Source organism: Schistocerca serialis, chromosome 5, assembly GCF_023864345.2.
Source record: "Schistocerca serialis cubense isolate TAMUIC-IGC-003099 chromosome 5, iqSchSeri2.2, whole genome shotgun sequence".
NCBI lineage: Eukaryota > Metazoa > Arthropoda > Insecta > Orthoptera > Acrididae > Schistocerca > Schistocerca serialis.
Genome location: NC_064642.1, coordinates 750,985,490 through 751,002,916, shown reverse-complemented (window position 1 = coordinate 751,002,916; position 17,427 = coordinate 750,985,490). Strand labels below are relative to the sequence as shown.

At 44.0% G+C, this 17,427-nt stretch overlaps 1 protein-coding gene across 1 annotated transcript in view; it reads left to right on the top strand.

The window, feature by feature from the left end:
* LOC126481576 (SCY1-like protein 2) overlaps positions 1 to 17,427 on the top strand; it is a 691,940-nt gene that overhangs the window by 490,321 nt on the left and 184,192 nt on the right. Inside the window, exon 8 of the mRNA XM_050105436.1 lies at positions 4,246 to 4,495. Coding sequence (XP_049961393.1) covers positions 4,246 to 4,495 — 250 coding nt within the window. The remainder of the gene's footprint in view (positions 1 to 4,245; positions 4,496 to 17,427) is intronic.

The window sequence follows — 17,427 nt, the reverse complement described above, 5'->3', positions numbered from 1 at the left end:
ACACAAGGTTGGCGCTGCGGCAACACTTACAACGTGCTGACGTGACGAGAGTTTCCAACCGATTTCTCATACACAAGCAGCAGTTGACCGGCGTTGCCTGGTGAAAAGTTGTTATGATGCCTCGTGTAAGGAGGAGAAATGCGTACCACCACGTTTCTAACATTGATAAAGGTCGGACTGTAGCCCATCGTGATTGCGGTTTATCGCACCGCAACTTTGGTGCTCGCGTTGGTCGAGATCCAATGACGGTTAGGAGAATATGGAATCGGTGGGTTCAGGAGGGTAATACGGAACACCTGTGCTGGATCCCAACTGCATCGTATCACTAGCAGTCGATATGACAGGCATTTTATCCGCATGGCTGTAACGGATCGTGCAGCCACGTCTCGATCCCTGAGTCAACAGATGGGGACGTTTGCAAGACAACAACCATCTGCACGAACACTTCGACGACGTTTACAGCAGCATGGACTGTCAGCTTGGAGACCACGGCTGCGGTTATCCTTGACGCTTCATCACAGACAGGAGCACCTGCGATGGTGTACTCAACGACGAACCTGGGTGCACGAATGGCAAAACGTCATTTTTTTCGGATGAATTTAGGTTCTGTTTACAGAATCATGATGGTCGCATCCATGTTTAGCGACATCGCGGTGAACTCACATTGGAAGCGTGTATTCGTCATCGCCGTACTGGCGTATGACCCGGCTTGATGGTATGGGGTGCCATTGGTTACACGTCTCGGTCACCAGTTGTTCGGACTGATTACACTTTGAACAGTGGACGTTACATTTCAGATGTGTTACGACCCGTGGCTCTACCCTTCATTCGATCCCTGCGAAACCCTATATTTCAGCAGGATAATGAACCATCGCATGTTGCAGGTCCTGAACGGGCCTTTCTGGATGCAGAAAATGTTCGACTGCTGCCCTGGCCAGCGCATTCTCCAGATCTCTCACCAATTGAAAACGTCTGGTCAATGGTGGCCGAGCAACTGGCTCGTCACTATACGCCAGTCACTACTCTTGATGAGTGCATGGGCAGCTGTACCTGTACACGCCATTCCGAGCTCTGTTTGACTCAATGCCCAGACGTATCAAGGCCATTATTACAGCCAGAGGTGGTTGCTCTGGGTACTGATGTCTCAGGATCTATGCACCCAAACTGCGTGAAAATGTAATCACACGTCAGTTCTAGTATAATACATTTGTCCAATGAATACCAGCTTATTATCTGCATTTCTTCTTGGTGCAGCAATTGTAATGGCGAATAGTGTAGTATGCAAAGCGAGGTCCTGCCAGGATGATGTAAGTCGGTTTGCCTGTCTTTGTGTGCATGCCGCAAAAAGCAGTACAACACCCTCAAGGGCTGTGCAATGGCGCAGGGGAGTAATGTCTGCTGACTGAGGGGCTGTAGTTTTGGTGATTCATTTGTCATGCTCACTGGCGATCAGATGGCGCTCAAGAGGCCCGTCTGCGCCCCTCTGTTTTAACCACGCAGCACGCAGGCAGTGACTGTGGTGAGTTTAGAGGTGAACAGTGTCTGCCACACTCATTCTATGGTACAACCATGTCCCGACGACGAGTACATACTCCTGTTGCACAATTCCATCGATTTCAACACAGTCGTATTATGGTATTGCAGGAAGCTGCATGAAATAAGTTCACAGATATGTGAGAGGCTCGAAGACCTTAACCCAGTATGTTGTCCTCGACTTTGAGTGTTCATCAGAGACAAGGGTATCGTCAGGAGTGCCCCAGGGAAGTGTGATAGCGCCACTGTTGTTCTTTATATACAAAGATCGCTGCTGTTCTGTATACACATAAATGATTTGGCTGGTAGGTTGGGCAGCAATCTGCGGTTGTTCGCTGATGGTGCCGTGATGTACGCTAAGGTGTCGAAGTCGCGTGACTTGAGGAAGATACAAAACGGCTTACACAAAATGTCCAGTCGATGTGATGAATGCCAGCTAGCCCTGAATGTGGAAAATGTAAGTTAATGAGAATGAGTAGGAAGAACAAACCTGTAATGTTCGGATATAGTATTACTAGTGTCCAGCAATATGTGAGAACTGTGGAAGAGAAGGCGAATGTTCGGTTATTGGGAGAATTTTGGGAAAAAGTTGTAGACCTGTAAAGGAGACCGCATGTAGGACTCTGGTGCGAGCTATACTTGAGTACTTTTCTTTTTTTTTTTTTCAAATCCACATTTTCTAGTCTCGATGCATGTCACTTCCCTGTTGTTCGGGCGTCAGTCACTGCTCCAGTGTTTGGGATCTGTACCAAGTCGGATTGTAGGAAGACATCGAAGCAATTCAGAGGCAAGGTGCTAAATTTGTTACCGGCAGGTTCGAACAACACGTAAGTGCTACGGAGATGCTTCAGGAACTCAAATAGGAGTGCCTGGAGGAAAGGCGAAGTTCCTTTCGAGAAACACTACTGAGAAAATTTAAGGATCCTGCATTTGAAGCTGACTGCCGAACGATTCTACTGCCGCCAACATACAATGCGCGTAAGGACCATGAAGATAAGACACGAGAAATTAGGGCTCATACGAAGGCATACAGACAGTCGTTTTCCCCTCGCTCTACAGGGCTATTACAAATGATTGAAGCGATTTCATAAATTCACTGTAGCTCCATTCATTGACTTATGGTCACGACACACTACAGATACGTAGAAAAACTCATGAAGTTTTGTTCGGCTGAAGCCGCACTTCAGGTTTCTGCCGCCAGAGCGCTCGAGAGCGCAGTGAGACAAAATGGCGACAGGAGCTGAGAAAGCGTATGTCGTGCTTGAAATGCACTCACATCAGTCAGTCATAACAGTGCAACGACACTTCAGGACAAAGTTCAACAAAGATCCACCAACTGCTAACTCCATTCGGCGATGGTATGCGCAGTTTAAAGCTTCTGGATGTCTCTGTAAGGGGAAATCAACGGGTCGGCCTGCAGTGAGCGAAGAAACGGTTGAACGCGTGCGGGCAAGATTCACGCGTAGCCCGCGGAAGTCGACGAATAAAGCAAGCAGGGAGCTAAACGTACGACAGCCGACGGTTTGGAAAATCTTACGGAAAAGGCTAAAGCAGAAGCCTTACCGTTTACAATTGCTACAAGCCCTGACACCCGATGACAAAGTCAAACGCTTTGAATTTTCGGCGCGGTTGCAACAGCTCATGGAAGAGGATGCGTTCAGTGCGAAACTTGTTTTCAGTGATGAAGCAACATTTTTTCTTAATGGTGAAGTGAACAGACAGAATGTGCGAATCTGGGCGGTATAGAATGCTCACGCATTCGTGCAGCAAATTCGCATTTCACCAAAAGTTAACGTGTTTTGTGCAATCTCACGGTTTAAAGTTTACGGCCCCTTTTTCTTCTGCGAAAAAAACGTTACAGGACACGTGTGTCTGGACATGTTGGAAAATTGGCTCATGCCACAACTGGAGACCGACAGCGCCGACTTCATCTTTCAACAGGATGGTGCTCCACCGCACTTCCATCATGATGTTCGGCATTTCTTAAACAGAAGATTGGAAAACCGATGGATCGGTCGTGGTGGAGATCATGATCAGCAATTCATGTCATGGCCTCCACGCTCTCCCGACTTAACCCCATGAGATTTCTTTCTGTGGGGTTATGTGAAAGATTCAGTGTTTAAACCTCCTCTACCAAGAAACGTGCCAGAACTGCGAGCTCGCATCAACGATGCTTTCGAACTCATTGATGGGGACACGCTGCGCCGAGTGTGGGAGGAACTTGATTATCGGCTTGATGTCTGCCGAATCACTAAAGGGGCACATATCGAACATTTGTGAATGCCTAAAAAAACTTTTTAAGTTTTTGTATGTGTGTGCAAAGCATTGGGAAAATATCTCAAATAATAAAGTTATTGTAGAGCTGTGAAATCGCTTCAATCATTTGTAATAATCCTGTATTTGCGAGTAGAACGGGTAAGGACGTGACAAGTAGTGGTACAGGGTAACCGTATGCTGTATTGACTGTTTTCTGGTTGTGGAGGACGTTTTGTTAATTTTGCTTGAAATATGTGTCTTCGACTTTGGAATTTTGTATGCTAAACGTTTTATGATGAATTCGTACCTCGTTCTGCAACCTTTCCATGGGCTACACTCTCATTTCACGACTGCGGTTCGCTTTAGGCCATTGGCGCGTGTGACTTCCGTGGTGACTGGTGCACACGACACCTGTGTATATGTATGTACGTTGTGTGTGTGTGTGTGTGTGTGCAGAGCGCGGCGCTGGTGGCGGTGACGAACGTGTCCGAGTACCTGGACGAGACGGCGGTGCGGCGCATGGTGCTGCCCAAGACCAAGGCCGTCTACGAGAAGAACACGGCCGACCTCAAGCTCGTGATGAACGTGCTCAGCTGCATCGAGAAGACGCTGGACAAGCTGGACAAGTCGCAGATCATCGACGAGGTGCTGCCGCTGCTCTGGGACGTACGCCTCGCCGACCCCGAGATCACCATCCGCGTCGTCAGTGAGTAGACGAGCAGCCGAGTAGCCGCCGCCATCTTGTCGCGCGCCGCAACCGCACAGCCCATGGAGGTAAGAATAAGGGGAGATGGCGCTACGTATCCCAGCCGTACTACGTTTTGAAGCCATGGGGGCGTGGCTCGCTGCCGTGACACTCTGACCAAAACATTGCCAGTGTGCTATAGCGCTGCGTGTATTACAGTCGCTAATTGCACCATGTACGCATGTAACGTCATCAGATTGGTTGTTTCAAAGTTTTTGTTTACAATAAAAATCTCGTAAAGGCGAAATTCCGCCTTTCTTCTCATTAAAAATAGTTTTTAATGTAATGTTACGAATAGCTAGTCTTCAACGTAAACGATACAATTTCGTTAATTCAGTAATAAACGTGTATCACAAACTAAATAATAGAAACTGAAAACTAAGTTAGCTATACCCTCCCTCCAAAGCCCCATAAATACATCTTGTTTGTAATACGTACTGGGACGTTTCAGTTACGTTACACTACTGGGAAACACTGTTCAATACCACCAATATTTACTGAAATACGGTACATAGAATGGCAAATCTACACAGTGTCCTGTTTAGGCCTATACTTTGCGCCAGTTAATGTAGTGTTAGCTTTTAATTTGGTACATGATGAAGACAAAGTGAGTTACTCAACACTTCGATTATCGACGATACGCACGTATTATACTGAAACGTGAACTTGAAAACTCACAATTTAATTCTTTGAATTAACATACCTTTTGTAAATGTTTTGGGTGTGTAGGGAAAACTGATGGTACAGCATTTTCTCGGAGCCTTACTGTTGAAAGGGAAGTTCGGTCTATGTCCTCTTCTCGGAAATGCTGAGAACATATAGTGCTCCATTTAGACGCACGCCAATTCTTCCTCCTCACGGCATTCTCTCACAGAGCTTTCCGACTTTCATTTTTAGGAAATCTAAAATCATACAGGAGAAAAACGCGCTATAGTACAAGTACCGATATAGCACACGTTCATTCACAATGAAGTTGTAAAATCACACTTAACGAGACAACTTACACATGAAATGTTATTCCCTTCGATTTCGCATTACAATCAGAACGATTCGTACATCCGAACACCACACAAGTCACCATAATAGCGCAAAATCCTTCCAAAAGCGAGCGACAAGCCTATGCACACAAGCTTACAGCAGCAATGTTTTGGTCGGATTGAGATGGCTACCCTCGGCTTCACATGACTTCGCAGCTGTGACGTCACGGCGTCTCCCTCTATTCTTACCTCCATGGCACAGCCGCACGCTGCAGGGGATCGCCTCAATGAGGCGAGTGCGGCTGTGGATGAAGTATCGATATATCGATGCCTTTTCCTAAATGTCACGGTATGTGTCGGACATACTTTTCACAGATACACCGATATATCGATATCCTAATGCCATTTCCTAAATGTAACGGTATATCTCGGAGATACTTTTCACCGATACACCGATATATCGATAGCGAAACGGCTGTATCGAGAGCCGATATCTTTATATTATATTACATTTTTACGCAATTTTCGATAAATATTTGAAGCTGTTCTTTTCACATTGTAGTAGAATATAATTTCACGTTCAGTGTGGGTTTTCATTGCGTCCTGTCTTTCTTTATGAGTGTCTCAAGCAAGTAAAGATGGTACAAAGAAGTCCGATTACACTGGAGGGGGTTGGCGGTGTGAATGAGAGAACAAGGTGTCCGATGTAAACAAATAGTAAACCAGTTGCGTTGAAAAACAATTTTTAAAGCAACTATTAAACTATTTCTTCAAATTGGCATTTTTTAGAAACAGGAGGTGAAACTAATGGACAAAAATCTAAATGACAACAATGATCTTCGCGGTTAATGTAAAAGTGTGGAGGAAAATGCTGACGTAATCGGTGCTCGGTGCTACCAACAGAAACTGCAACGTTTAACTTCACCACGCAATTTTGACACTACAGCTGCTAGGTCGCTGGCGTAGGGATTTTATACGGTTTTCGCTATACTGTATTACTAAATAGCAAACCTGGTTCATGGTTCATAGTTCGTTGCTCAGAGTCCAAACTGGCTGTATCAAGTGTTAAAGAGGCAAAAAAAGTGATGTATAGTACTTCATATAGTTACTTATCGAGTCTAAAAATTTTATATGCTGTCATAATCTACTCATTCTGAGGTATCATCTTGTGTTACAGTTTTAACACAGTAGGACAACTATTACGGTTACAAATTGCTTACATGTCTACAAACAAATTACTCCTACTATATTCTCACAGTATTTGGGAGTGAGAGCACTTCGAGACTTCCAACAAGCTTTAAACATAGTTTCAAACTTTTATGAAGACATTTCTCGCTGAAAATTCCAACAAAATGATGAAACGGAAAAAGTTTGTCGCTTAGTATATTTTTGCTGTTCGTGCTGTCTGACTTCGGCTCTGGCATAACGTTTTATTTTATTCCTTGTTTTATTAAATAATTAAGAGTGCTTCGGTCAATTTTTGCTAATATTTATTTAGTGTGACTTGTATCAGCAGCTTGTTCTCGTAATCAGGTGAATTCCAGTTACATGTACATTACGTTAATCTGAAGCGATAGCTAGGTTCATTTGCTGTGTGTATCAGTGAGGTTATGTATCGAAATACAATCCTGTACAGAAAGATGCTTATATTTCAGTGTGTACATTAAGTGATTTTCATGTTTAGATCATTTCATTAGTGCATTTACTTATATTTTTCCAGGAAACTTGGTTGTGTGGCGCACTGAGCGCAATGCCGAACACGTCACAGCTTACGCAGTAAAGACGAAATCTTTTCTATCTAGATGCATTTATGTCATGGCACGTACTAGGTAATTTGATTACTAGGTAAACACAATTTCTTATTATTAAAGACAATCTTTTTTCAATAAAACCAGCATTCAACATTAGAGAAGTTTTTGAAGATATTAATTTTGTTACTTTTCTAGCTTAAAATGTAGTAACACATTACCACATATAGTGATTTTGACGCAAATGATATTAACAACGTACCCAATGCACTCGATAAACAGGGCCAAAATATAAAATTCATTGTGGAATATGAAGACAATGGTAACATCAAATTCCTTCAAATTCAACAGAAAAACTGCAACAAGAGACACCACAATACACAGCTCACTTTGCCACCCTGAGACACACAAATGTGCTTCATAAAGAGCACTAATTAACAGAGAAATATAGCAATGGATAAATATGTGAAGCTTCTTGAACTCAGCACAATGAAACGAATAGGTGCAGCAAATGGCTACGATGACACACTTATTTGACAATCTCAAACAGTAAAGACAAACAATAATAAACCAACTGCCCCACAGAAAATGAAAAAGAAACCCACTGCTTGCATATCATCCACAAGCAAAGGCCCCTACAAAATAGCAAACATTTGCAGACTGTACAAGATTAACAATGCCTTCACAACACATAACTAACTGCAACATACACTGAGACTCAACATTAACACACACACACACAATCAGGCATTTATAAAATGGTACGTACTACACTCAAAGTTCTGTACGTAGACCGAACTTGGGAGACTTCCAGAAAATATACAATGAACATATAAATGCTTACCACTCAAACAATTACAATAAGTCAGCAAAAGCCACCCATATGAAGGACGTTGGCCACCTGTTTCATGAAAGACCTTCATCTATTGCATAGGGGACATCAAATGGACTTATTTGAAGAATTAAAAATTTTCCTCTATGGCACAGTACGTGATACTATGATACTAAATGATAAACTAGAAAACAACAGTATTAATTTCTTCAAAAACTTCTCCAATACTGAATGGTCATTTTATTGAAAGAACATTTTCTTTATTTATTTTATTTATCTTTGTTACCAATTCATTTATTTATGTACTCCTTTTGTGGGGAAAAAGTTTTTTTAAATGAAAATAACTGAGTTAGACCGGAAAGAATTGGTCGATAGTAGAATATTTCGGTAAATTTTCTGTTGAGCCAGAACTGAGCCAAGTGAACTAGAACTGAGCTAAGGGAGTTAAAACCCAGCTTTCTATTCTACTTTTATCATGTAATAGATCTGGGACCTGAATCGCGGAATAAGTAATCATAGTATCTAAGACATAAATGCATTTAACTAGAAAAAGATTCATATTCACTGCATATTACTTTCTTAGCAATGGAAACTACTTTATCTTGGTGATAAACTTTTTGGAATCATGTAAACATCTCACTGTGAAAGCGTTAAGCTGTAATGTATTTGTTACATTGCTATGTGTGCCAGACAACTAAGTTTCCAAGAATATATATATATATATATAATGTGTACAGGACAGTATATAGTATTTCGAAGCACAACCTCACTGGCACACACAGCAAATGAACCTGATCACACTTCCAAGTAACGTAAGGAACATGTAACTTCAATGCGCCTGACGATGGCAACATGCCGCCGGAACACGTTAGTAACAACTGACTGAAGCGGTAGAAATTATTTCATAAATTCAACAGTCGCAGTCCTCAAACCATTCCATATAACATGGATAAATTCAGGTATTACTTCTTTAGTACGAACTCTGTTCGCATCAGATTTTGCAGACAGTATTCACGTATGCCACTGAATGTATCTGAAAAATTAAGATGCATAAAAACAAGCTTTTTCTTACAATGCGGTGCGAATTGCCATGACTACATTGATCCAGAGTTTCACAAAGGGAACACTTAACGTCTTCCGACAAACTAAAAACATAATTCCAAAAAAATTTCTCGTTTACATGCTTAACGACAAAGATTTAACACACTAACTCATTTGTAAAGTAATGAGACGTTTTAATCTTTTTTATACATGGTTGTTCGATTCTCGAAAGAATAGGGGGTTTACTGTTTCGTATACTGATTCACGAGGAAGCTTTGTTTGTACAATTTATAACCGCTGCGCCAGACATGTCGTCCGGCCGTAGATGGTTGGTGCCACCCCTGCTTAGCTAGGGCGGGTCGGAAGCTGGATGTAAATGTCTGGTTTCTTGTCTAACCGATACTGGTAAGGAGTAGGATTCAGCTGTTGTACCACATCACGATTTTTCGAATTATATTTAAAACCCATAAAGTCTCGAAACCGTGCAATAACGTAAAAACTCTTTCACTGGAATGAGAACGATGTACACGTAGTCGTTACCAGACAGTCCCCTCGAGGGTCTGTACACAACCAACATTGCTGCCACTCTTCGTAGCAACAATTCAAGTCTCCGACGGATAGACTTATCGTTGCCTGACTCAGCTGACTCCCCCAGACTGCGCTGTACTGATTTTATTTCAGACTAGTGGACCCGGCAATGGATATAGGTCCTGATCTCTTTCTTCCCCCTCTCTCTCTCTCTCTCTCTCTCTCTCTCTCTCTCTCTCTCTGTGTGTGTGTACGTCTCCTCCTCTCCCCTCTCAATGTCCATTCCGCCCTCCCCCTCTCTGATCCTTTTCTTCTCCCCCCCCCCCTCCCGCCCCTCTCGCTGACCTTGAGCATTGTTTATTGTTAGACCCAAGAAGCCTCGACTGGGAAGTGAAATAGCTTAAAATAAATGGATGTACCGGTGGGAGTAGTAGATTCAATGACAGTATTTCGCATACTTTTAATCTGCAAACGGATAGGATTACAAAATTTTGGATGATTCAGATTCCTCACTAGTATTCTAATCATAAGCCGATAAACCATAAGTACAACTTTTCACTTTTCCTTTGATGTTGACTGCGAGGAAGAAAACAAAACAGCACACAGTTGCGTATACAATTATTGGTTAAAATGAAATATAAGAAGAAAGAGTACATATGGGACAGACAATTAGTCCAGTGGTTTAAATGCCCTGTTCCTATCGTAGTTAAAACTGACTGCCAGAAAGAAAACGAAACCGCACGTCTTCCCAGCACAGTATGGCAAAACATTTTCTGTCTCGCAGACCGTTTTAATAGAAAACCTAATCGTCGTTGTTTAACAGAATGTACAGCCTACGTCCGTCCGAATTTTTATTTGCGTCGCGTAAAAAGTTGAAGTAAATCGGTCAAGAACGTTTCGATATTTTTGGTAACATCGTTAAACATCGGCTTGTCTTTTTATAGTAGTATAGATTATAGATTTCTGCTCCTTTCGTCGCATAATCAGATTTGCCTTAAAACTAAAACTGAACGTATACTTCTCAGTGACAGCATGCCCTTTCTTTTATTTGCGTTTCTTGACTGTTCTGTTTTGTTTCGCCATATGTGACCTACCAAGGCATTCACAACTGGAACCATATCATAGCGAAGTCAGAGTTCATAGGCGTATTTTCATCGCAATTGAAGTATATACAGGGCGTTACAAAAAGGTACGGCCAAACTTTCAGGAAACATTCCTCACACACAAATAAAGAAAAGATGTTATGTCGACATGTGTCCGGAAACGCTTAATTTCCATGTTAGAGCTCATTTTAGTTTCGTCAGTATGTACTGTACTTCCTCGATTCACCGCCAGTTGGCCCAATTGAAGAAAGGTAATGTTGACTTCGGTGCTTGTGTTGACATGCGACTCATTGCTCTACAGTACTAGCATCAAGCACATCAGTACGTAGCATCAACAGGTTAGTGTTCATCAAGAACGTGGTTTTGCAGTCAGTGCAATGTTTACAAATGCGGAGTTGGCAGATGCCCATTTGATGTATGGATTAGCACGGGGCAATAGCCGTGGCGCTGTACGTTTGTATCGTGACAGATTTCCAGAACGAAGGTGTCCCGACAGGAAGACTTTCGAAGCAATTGATCGGCGTCTTAGGGAGCACGAAACATTCCAGCCTATGACTCGCGACTGGGGAAGACCTAGAACGACGAGGACACCTGCAATGGACGAGGCTATTCTTCGTGCAGTTGACGATAACCCTAATGTCAGCGTCAGAGAAGTTGCTGCTGTACAAGGTAACGTTGACCACGTCACTGTATGGATAGTGCTACGGGAGAACCAGTTGTTTCCGTACCATGTACAGCGTGTGCAGGCACTATCAGCAGCTGATTGGCCTCCACGGGTACACTTCTGCGAATGGTTCATCCAACAATGTGTCAATCCTCATTTCAGTGCAAATGTTCTCTTTACGGATGAGGCTTCATTCCAACGTGATCAAATTGTAAATTTTCACAATCAACATGTGTGGGCCGACGGGAATCCGCACGCAATTGTGCAATCACGTCATCAACACAGATTTTCTGTGAACGTTTGGGCGCGCATTGTTGGTGATGTCTTGATTGGGCACCATGTTCTTCCACCTACGCTCAATGGAGCACGTTATCATGATTTCATACGGGATACTCTACCTGTGCTGCTAGAACATGTGCGTTTACAAGTACGACACAACATGTGGTTCATGCACGATGGAGCTCCTGCACATTTCAGTCGAAGTGTTCGTACGCTTCTCAACAACAGATTCGGTGACCGATGGATTGGTAGAGGCGGACCAATTCCATGGCCTCCACGCTCTCCTGACCTCAACCCTCTTGACTTTCATTTATGGGGGCATTTGAAAGCTCTTGTCTACGCAACCCCGGTACCAAATGTAGAGACTCTTCGTGCTCGTATTGTGGACGGCTGTGATACAATACGCCATTCTCCCGGTCTGCATCAGCGCATCAGGGATTCCATGCGACGGAGGGTGGATGCATGTATCCTCGCTAACGGACGACATTTTGAACATTTCCTGTAACAAAGTGTTTGAAGTCACCCTGGTACGGTCTGTTGCTGTGTGTTTCCATTCCATGATTAATGTGATTTGAAGAGAAGTAATATGAGCTCTAACATGGAAAGTAAGCGTTTCCGGACACATGTCCACATATTTTCTTTCTTTGTCTGTGAGGAATGTTTCCTGAAAGTTTGGCCGTACCTTTTTGTAACACCCCGTATATTGTATATTGTTCAAGTTTATCACATTGTTAAGTGTCATTTCGGACTGCATGTAGAAACGCTAATTATAGTCGGTGCATTTGACTGCTAAGCTTCATACAGGATGTGTGAAATAAGGCGTTTTTCTCTGTGACATACAAGACAACGAGAGCAGAACTGAACAGCGCAACTGGGGATTTATAGTTACTGTGAGTTCTTCTACTGGTAGACATAAGAAACTTTCCTCTTTTTCTGGACTTAGAAACGTAGTTTCTTTAGTTATTTTGTAGATAGTTATCGCAACGAGTTACATTTTTTAAATATAACATTATTTTCGCTATCATGTAGGTGATGTACACTCCTGGAAATTGAAATAAGAACACCGTGAATTCATTGTCCCAGGAAGGGGAAACTTTATTGACACATTCCTAGGGTCAGATACATCACATGATCACACTGACAGAACCACAGGCACATAGAGACAGGCAACAGAGCATGCACAATGTCGGCACTAGTACAGTGTATATCCACCTTTCGCAGCAATGTAGGCTGCTATTCTCCCATGGAGACGATCGTAGAGATGCTGGATGTAGTCCTGTGGAACGGCTTGCCATGCCATTTCCACCTGGCGCCTCAGTTGGACCAGCGTTCGTGCTGGACGTGCAGACCGCGTGAGACAACGCTTCATCCAGTCCCAAACATGCTCAATGGGGGACAGATCCGGAGATCTTGCTGGCCAGGGTAGTTGACTTACACCTTCTAGAGCACGTTGGGTGGCACGGGATACATGCGGACGTGCATTGTCCTGTTGGAACAGCAAGTTCCCTTGCCGGTCTAGGAATGGTAGAACGATGGGTTCGATGACGGTTTGGATGTACCGTGCACTATTCAGTGTCCCTTCGACGATCACCAGTGGTGTACGGCCAGTGTAGGAGATCGCTCCCCACACCATGATGCCGGGTGTTGGCCCTGTGTGCCTCGGTCGTATGCAGTCCTGATTGTGGCGCTCACCTGAACGGTGCCAAACACGCATACGACCATCATTGGCACCAAGGCAGAAGCGACTCTCATCGCTGAAGACGACACGTCTCCATTCGTCCCTCCATTCACGCCTGTCGCGACACCACTGGAGGCGGGCTGCACGATGTTGGGGCGTGAGCGGAAGACGGCCTAACGGTGTGCGGGACCGTAGCCCAGCTTCATGGAGACGGTTGCGAATGGTCCTCGCCGATACCCCAGGAGCAACAGTGTCCCTAATTTGCTGGGAAGTGGCGGTGCGGTCCCCTACGGCACTGCGTAGGATCCTACGGTCTTGGCGTGCATCCGTGCGTCGCTGCGGTCCGGTCCCAGGTCGACGGGCACGTGCACCTTCCGCCGACCACTGGCGACAACATCGATGTACTGTGGAGACCTCACGCCCCACGTGTTGAGCAATTCGGCGGTACGTCCACCCGGCCTCCTGCATGCCCACTATACGCCCTCGCTCAAAGTCCGTCAACTGCACATACGGTTCACGTCCACGCTGTCGCGGCATGCTACCAGTGTTAAAGACTGCGATGGAGCTCCGTATGCCACGGCAAACTGGCTGACACTGACGGCGGCGGTGCACAAATGCTGCGCAGCTAGCGCCATTCGACGGCCAACACCGCGGTTCCTTGTGTGTCCGCTGTGCCGTGCGTGTGATCATTGCTTGTACAGCCCTCTCGCAGTGTCCGGAGCAAGTATGGTGGGTCTGACACACCGGTGTCAATGTGTTCTTTTTTCCATTTCCAGGAGTGTATTTAGTACAACTGTTACAGATCAATTTAAATTACATTTGTAACAGTTTTTGTTAGGAAGCTAGAAATGTTGAATGTTTTAGGGTTGGATGTAATGCGCTGCTTATGAACGTCAGTGTTCAGATGAACGGTCTGCTGGCACGCAGCCGTACTCGCGGGACGTGTGTGTGCCACATTTACTACTCTGCGTCAGCGTACGTGTCAGACCGAACCTCGTTTGTTTTTGCATTGCGATCTGCCTTGCATATGGCAGCGTAGACTATAGGCATACATTATAACCGAATATGACTTCAAACAGCACATCGAGGAAGCTTCTCGCTCCGTGACACCTGTAACTTTCCATCTCGTTGCATTCAGGAAAAATGGCTACTGATTCGAACACCTCAGAGTTTAGGAACCAGAACACAAATCTGAGCACAGCCAGTTGTGTACAACACTTTCAACGTTTTCAGCTTCCTAACTAAAACTGACAGAAATTTAATTTAACTAGATTTGTACACAGTGGGTTTCAGTACGTCAATTACACGATGAAAATAATATCCTATTTTAAAAAATAATAAATCCTTGCGATACCTCTGGAAAATAACAAAGTAAGCTTGGTTCTTAAGTCAGCAGAAAGAGTAACGTTTCCTCCATTTATCGATCTAAAAAAACTTCCGTTTCACTTATCATTTTACAAGCTGAAGAGAAAAACGCCTTATTTGAAACACCCTATATCTTGCATTTTATGTCATTAATTGCATCAGGCAACTGTTCGCGCAGTTTAAATTGTTTGGAAATATTGTAGCTAGGAGACAGTATGCGCTTACAACAATCCTTTGTTCATCACTATACAAAACTGCTACAACGTTATAAATTTAAATTTGAGTTCCAATGTTTTATCACTTCCAAGTCTCCCCTTCTGCTCTAAACATTTCAGTGCTAATTAACTGACTGTAATAGGATTCAAGCTCAGCTATTTCGCTGGCACTAGTGGAACATAATCTTTCGCCTTTCACTTAAGAACAGTAGCTGTTAGGATAAGAAGGCTATCAGTTACGTCGCATTGTAAGAGAACATTTGCAAGCCTCCAACTAATTAGTGTTCCTAGCGGACAATCATTCGTTTTGCATTTTATTTTGGTAACTAAAACGGCCTTGTAGCAGTGGTAACACTAGTTCCCGTCAGATCACCGAAGTTAAGCGCTGTCGGGCTTGGCTGACACTTGCGTGGGTGACCGTCCAGCATCCCGAGGGCTGTTGGCGAGCCCTTGTGAGGGAAACAGAGGAGCTACTTGCTCGAGAAGTAGGGGCTCCGGTCACGAAACCTGACAACGGCCGGGAGAACTGTGTCCTGATCATATGCCCCTCTGTATCCCCATCCAGTGACACCTATTGGCATAGGAAGACAAGGCGGTCGATTAGTAACGTTGGACCTTCCGACGCCTGTTCGGACGCAGTTTAGTTTAGTTTTAATACCACGTTGGCACAGGGTGTTGCGTGATATACCAAACGTCCCGGTATCTGCACTTTACTAGCTACCATGATCCAGCACAGAAACGATCTGTTTTGAGGACGTTGTTACATCCAGTAGAAGGCGTATCAGTCGCTAAAAAAACTGACGAAAGAACTGACCCACTTACGGAAAGTTTTCAAACAGAACGGCTGCAACTACCAACAAATTTCGAAAGCTATTTCACCAAAAACTCCTAAGCAGAAGGCACCTCGAGGACCATGCGAAGTAGCTTGCGTCTTTTCTGCTCTGTGGCTCAGTAACAGGAAAGATAAGCTGGCTTCTAATGAGGCATAAAAACGATTCAGTCTTCAGAGTCCAGCATAAATTCGACAACTAGTGAGGCCTGTGAAAGACCTCAGACGCTGTGGAATGTTAGGAATATGTACATTACTGGCCATTAAAATTACTACACCAAGAAGAAATGCAGATGATAAACGGGTATCCACTGGAAAAAAAAATTATACTAGATGAACCGTAATTTTACTTTCAAAACTTTTTCTTAAGAATTTATTTACTATCGATTCATAAAGAACATTAACACATTTAATCACAGTATGTGAGCGTGAAAGTAGTTGCCAAGGAGTAACTGATGAATTCAAAATGAAACTGCTTTTAACAAATGGGAATTTTATTCCTAAAAGCCTTTTATTTTAGAAACAGATTTAAAATTATAAGCAGAAAGCGCCCTCTAAATATCAAGTTACAATTTATTCAGAGGCAGAAAGAAACAAATTTTTGAGTGTATGAGCTTTCGTGCTGAGAACCTTGCCGCTCCATTTTGACACGGCCGTAGTCATGACCCCTGACAATAACCTCTGAAGGACTGCACAGGTGCAAATCTGCAACACACCAGATTACCTTAAAGTAAAAGTTTTAACAATTCACACGAGCACACAAACTATGCACCCCGTAGGAGGGATGGAAATGGCACAAAACACTAAAATTAAAAGATTAACTTGCCACTGAAGGTGCAACTTGATTTTAACTTCTAAGAAAAGTCCTACAGTGGAAGGGTGGCAACTTTATATACCAAAATGACCATTTAAATAAAAGCCCATGAAATGCAGTCTTACATAAAATTATACAAGGTTGGCCAAACATGCTCTACAGTACACATATACCGCCCCTCAACATGATAGGCAAGATAAAAACATATTTCAGGTATTAGGCCGTTACACTGCAAGCAATAAATTCGTTAACACACCGAATCCGACAAACATGACAGAGGCAGCTACTAACGTACGGCAGATTGATAGGGCGATTACCGGACAACCCGAACCGCAGGTTGCTCTAACCCGCCCCTACTCCACAAGGAAAAAACGGACCACCCATTCATAAATAACCACCTTCCCGGGGGTGGGAAAACGGAGAAGAATGGTGGGACGACACCAATACAAAGTGGCTGGTGACCTCACCAAGAAAACAAGCAGAATATAACAAGTAAATGAAACAACGTATCACCAATAACTTCTAATACAATGCGATTTCTGGCGAAGACCTGGCGCAGCACCCCCAAAACGCTCTCCCGAACTGTCTGCTCCCAGCTGCTTCAACGGACGCAGGAAGGCGCGCCGATCTCCCGTCTCGCGGCGTCGCAGCTCGCACCGGCCAGCCTGATGTCGTGGGTTGACTCCTGTTGCTCTCGTGTCGACCGCGAAATCACTACCCCTCGCTATACGGCGCGGCCCACCGGACTCACGTCGCGACCCCACATGCGCCGACGCTCAAGGCGGACAAGTCATCTTGTGTCTCAGTGCGCGACAGACCA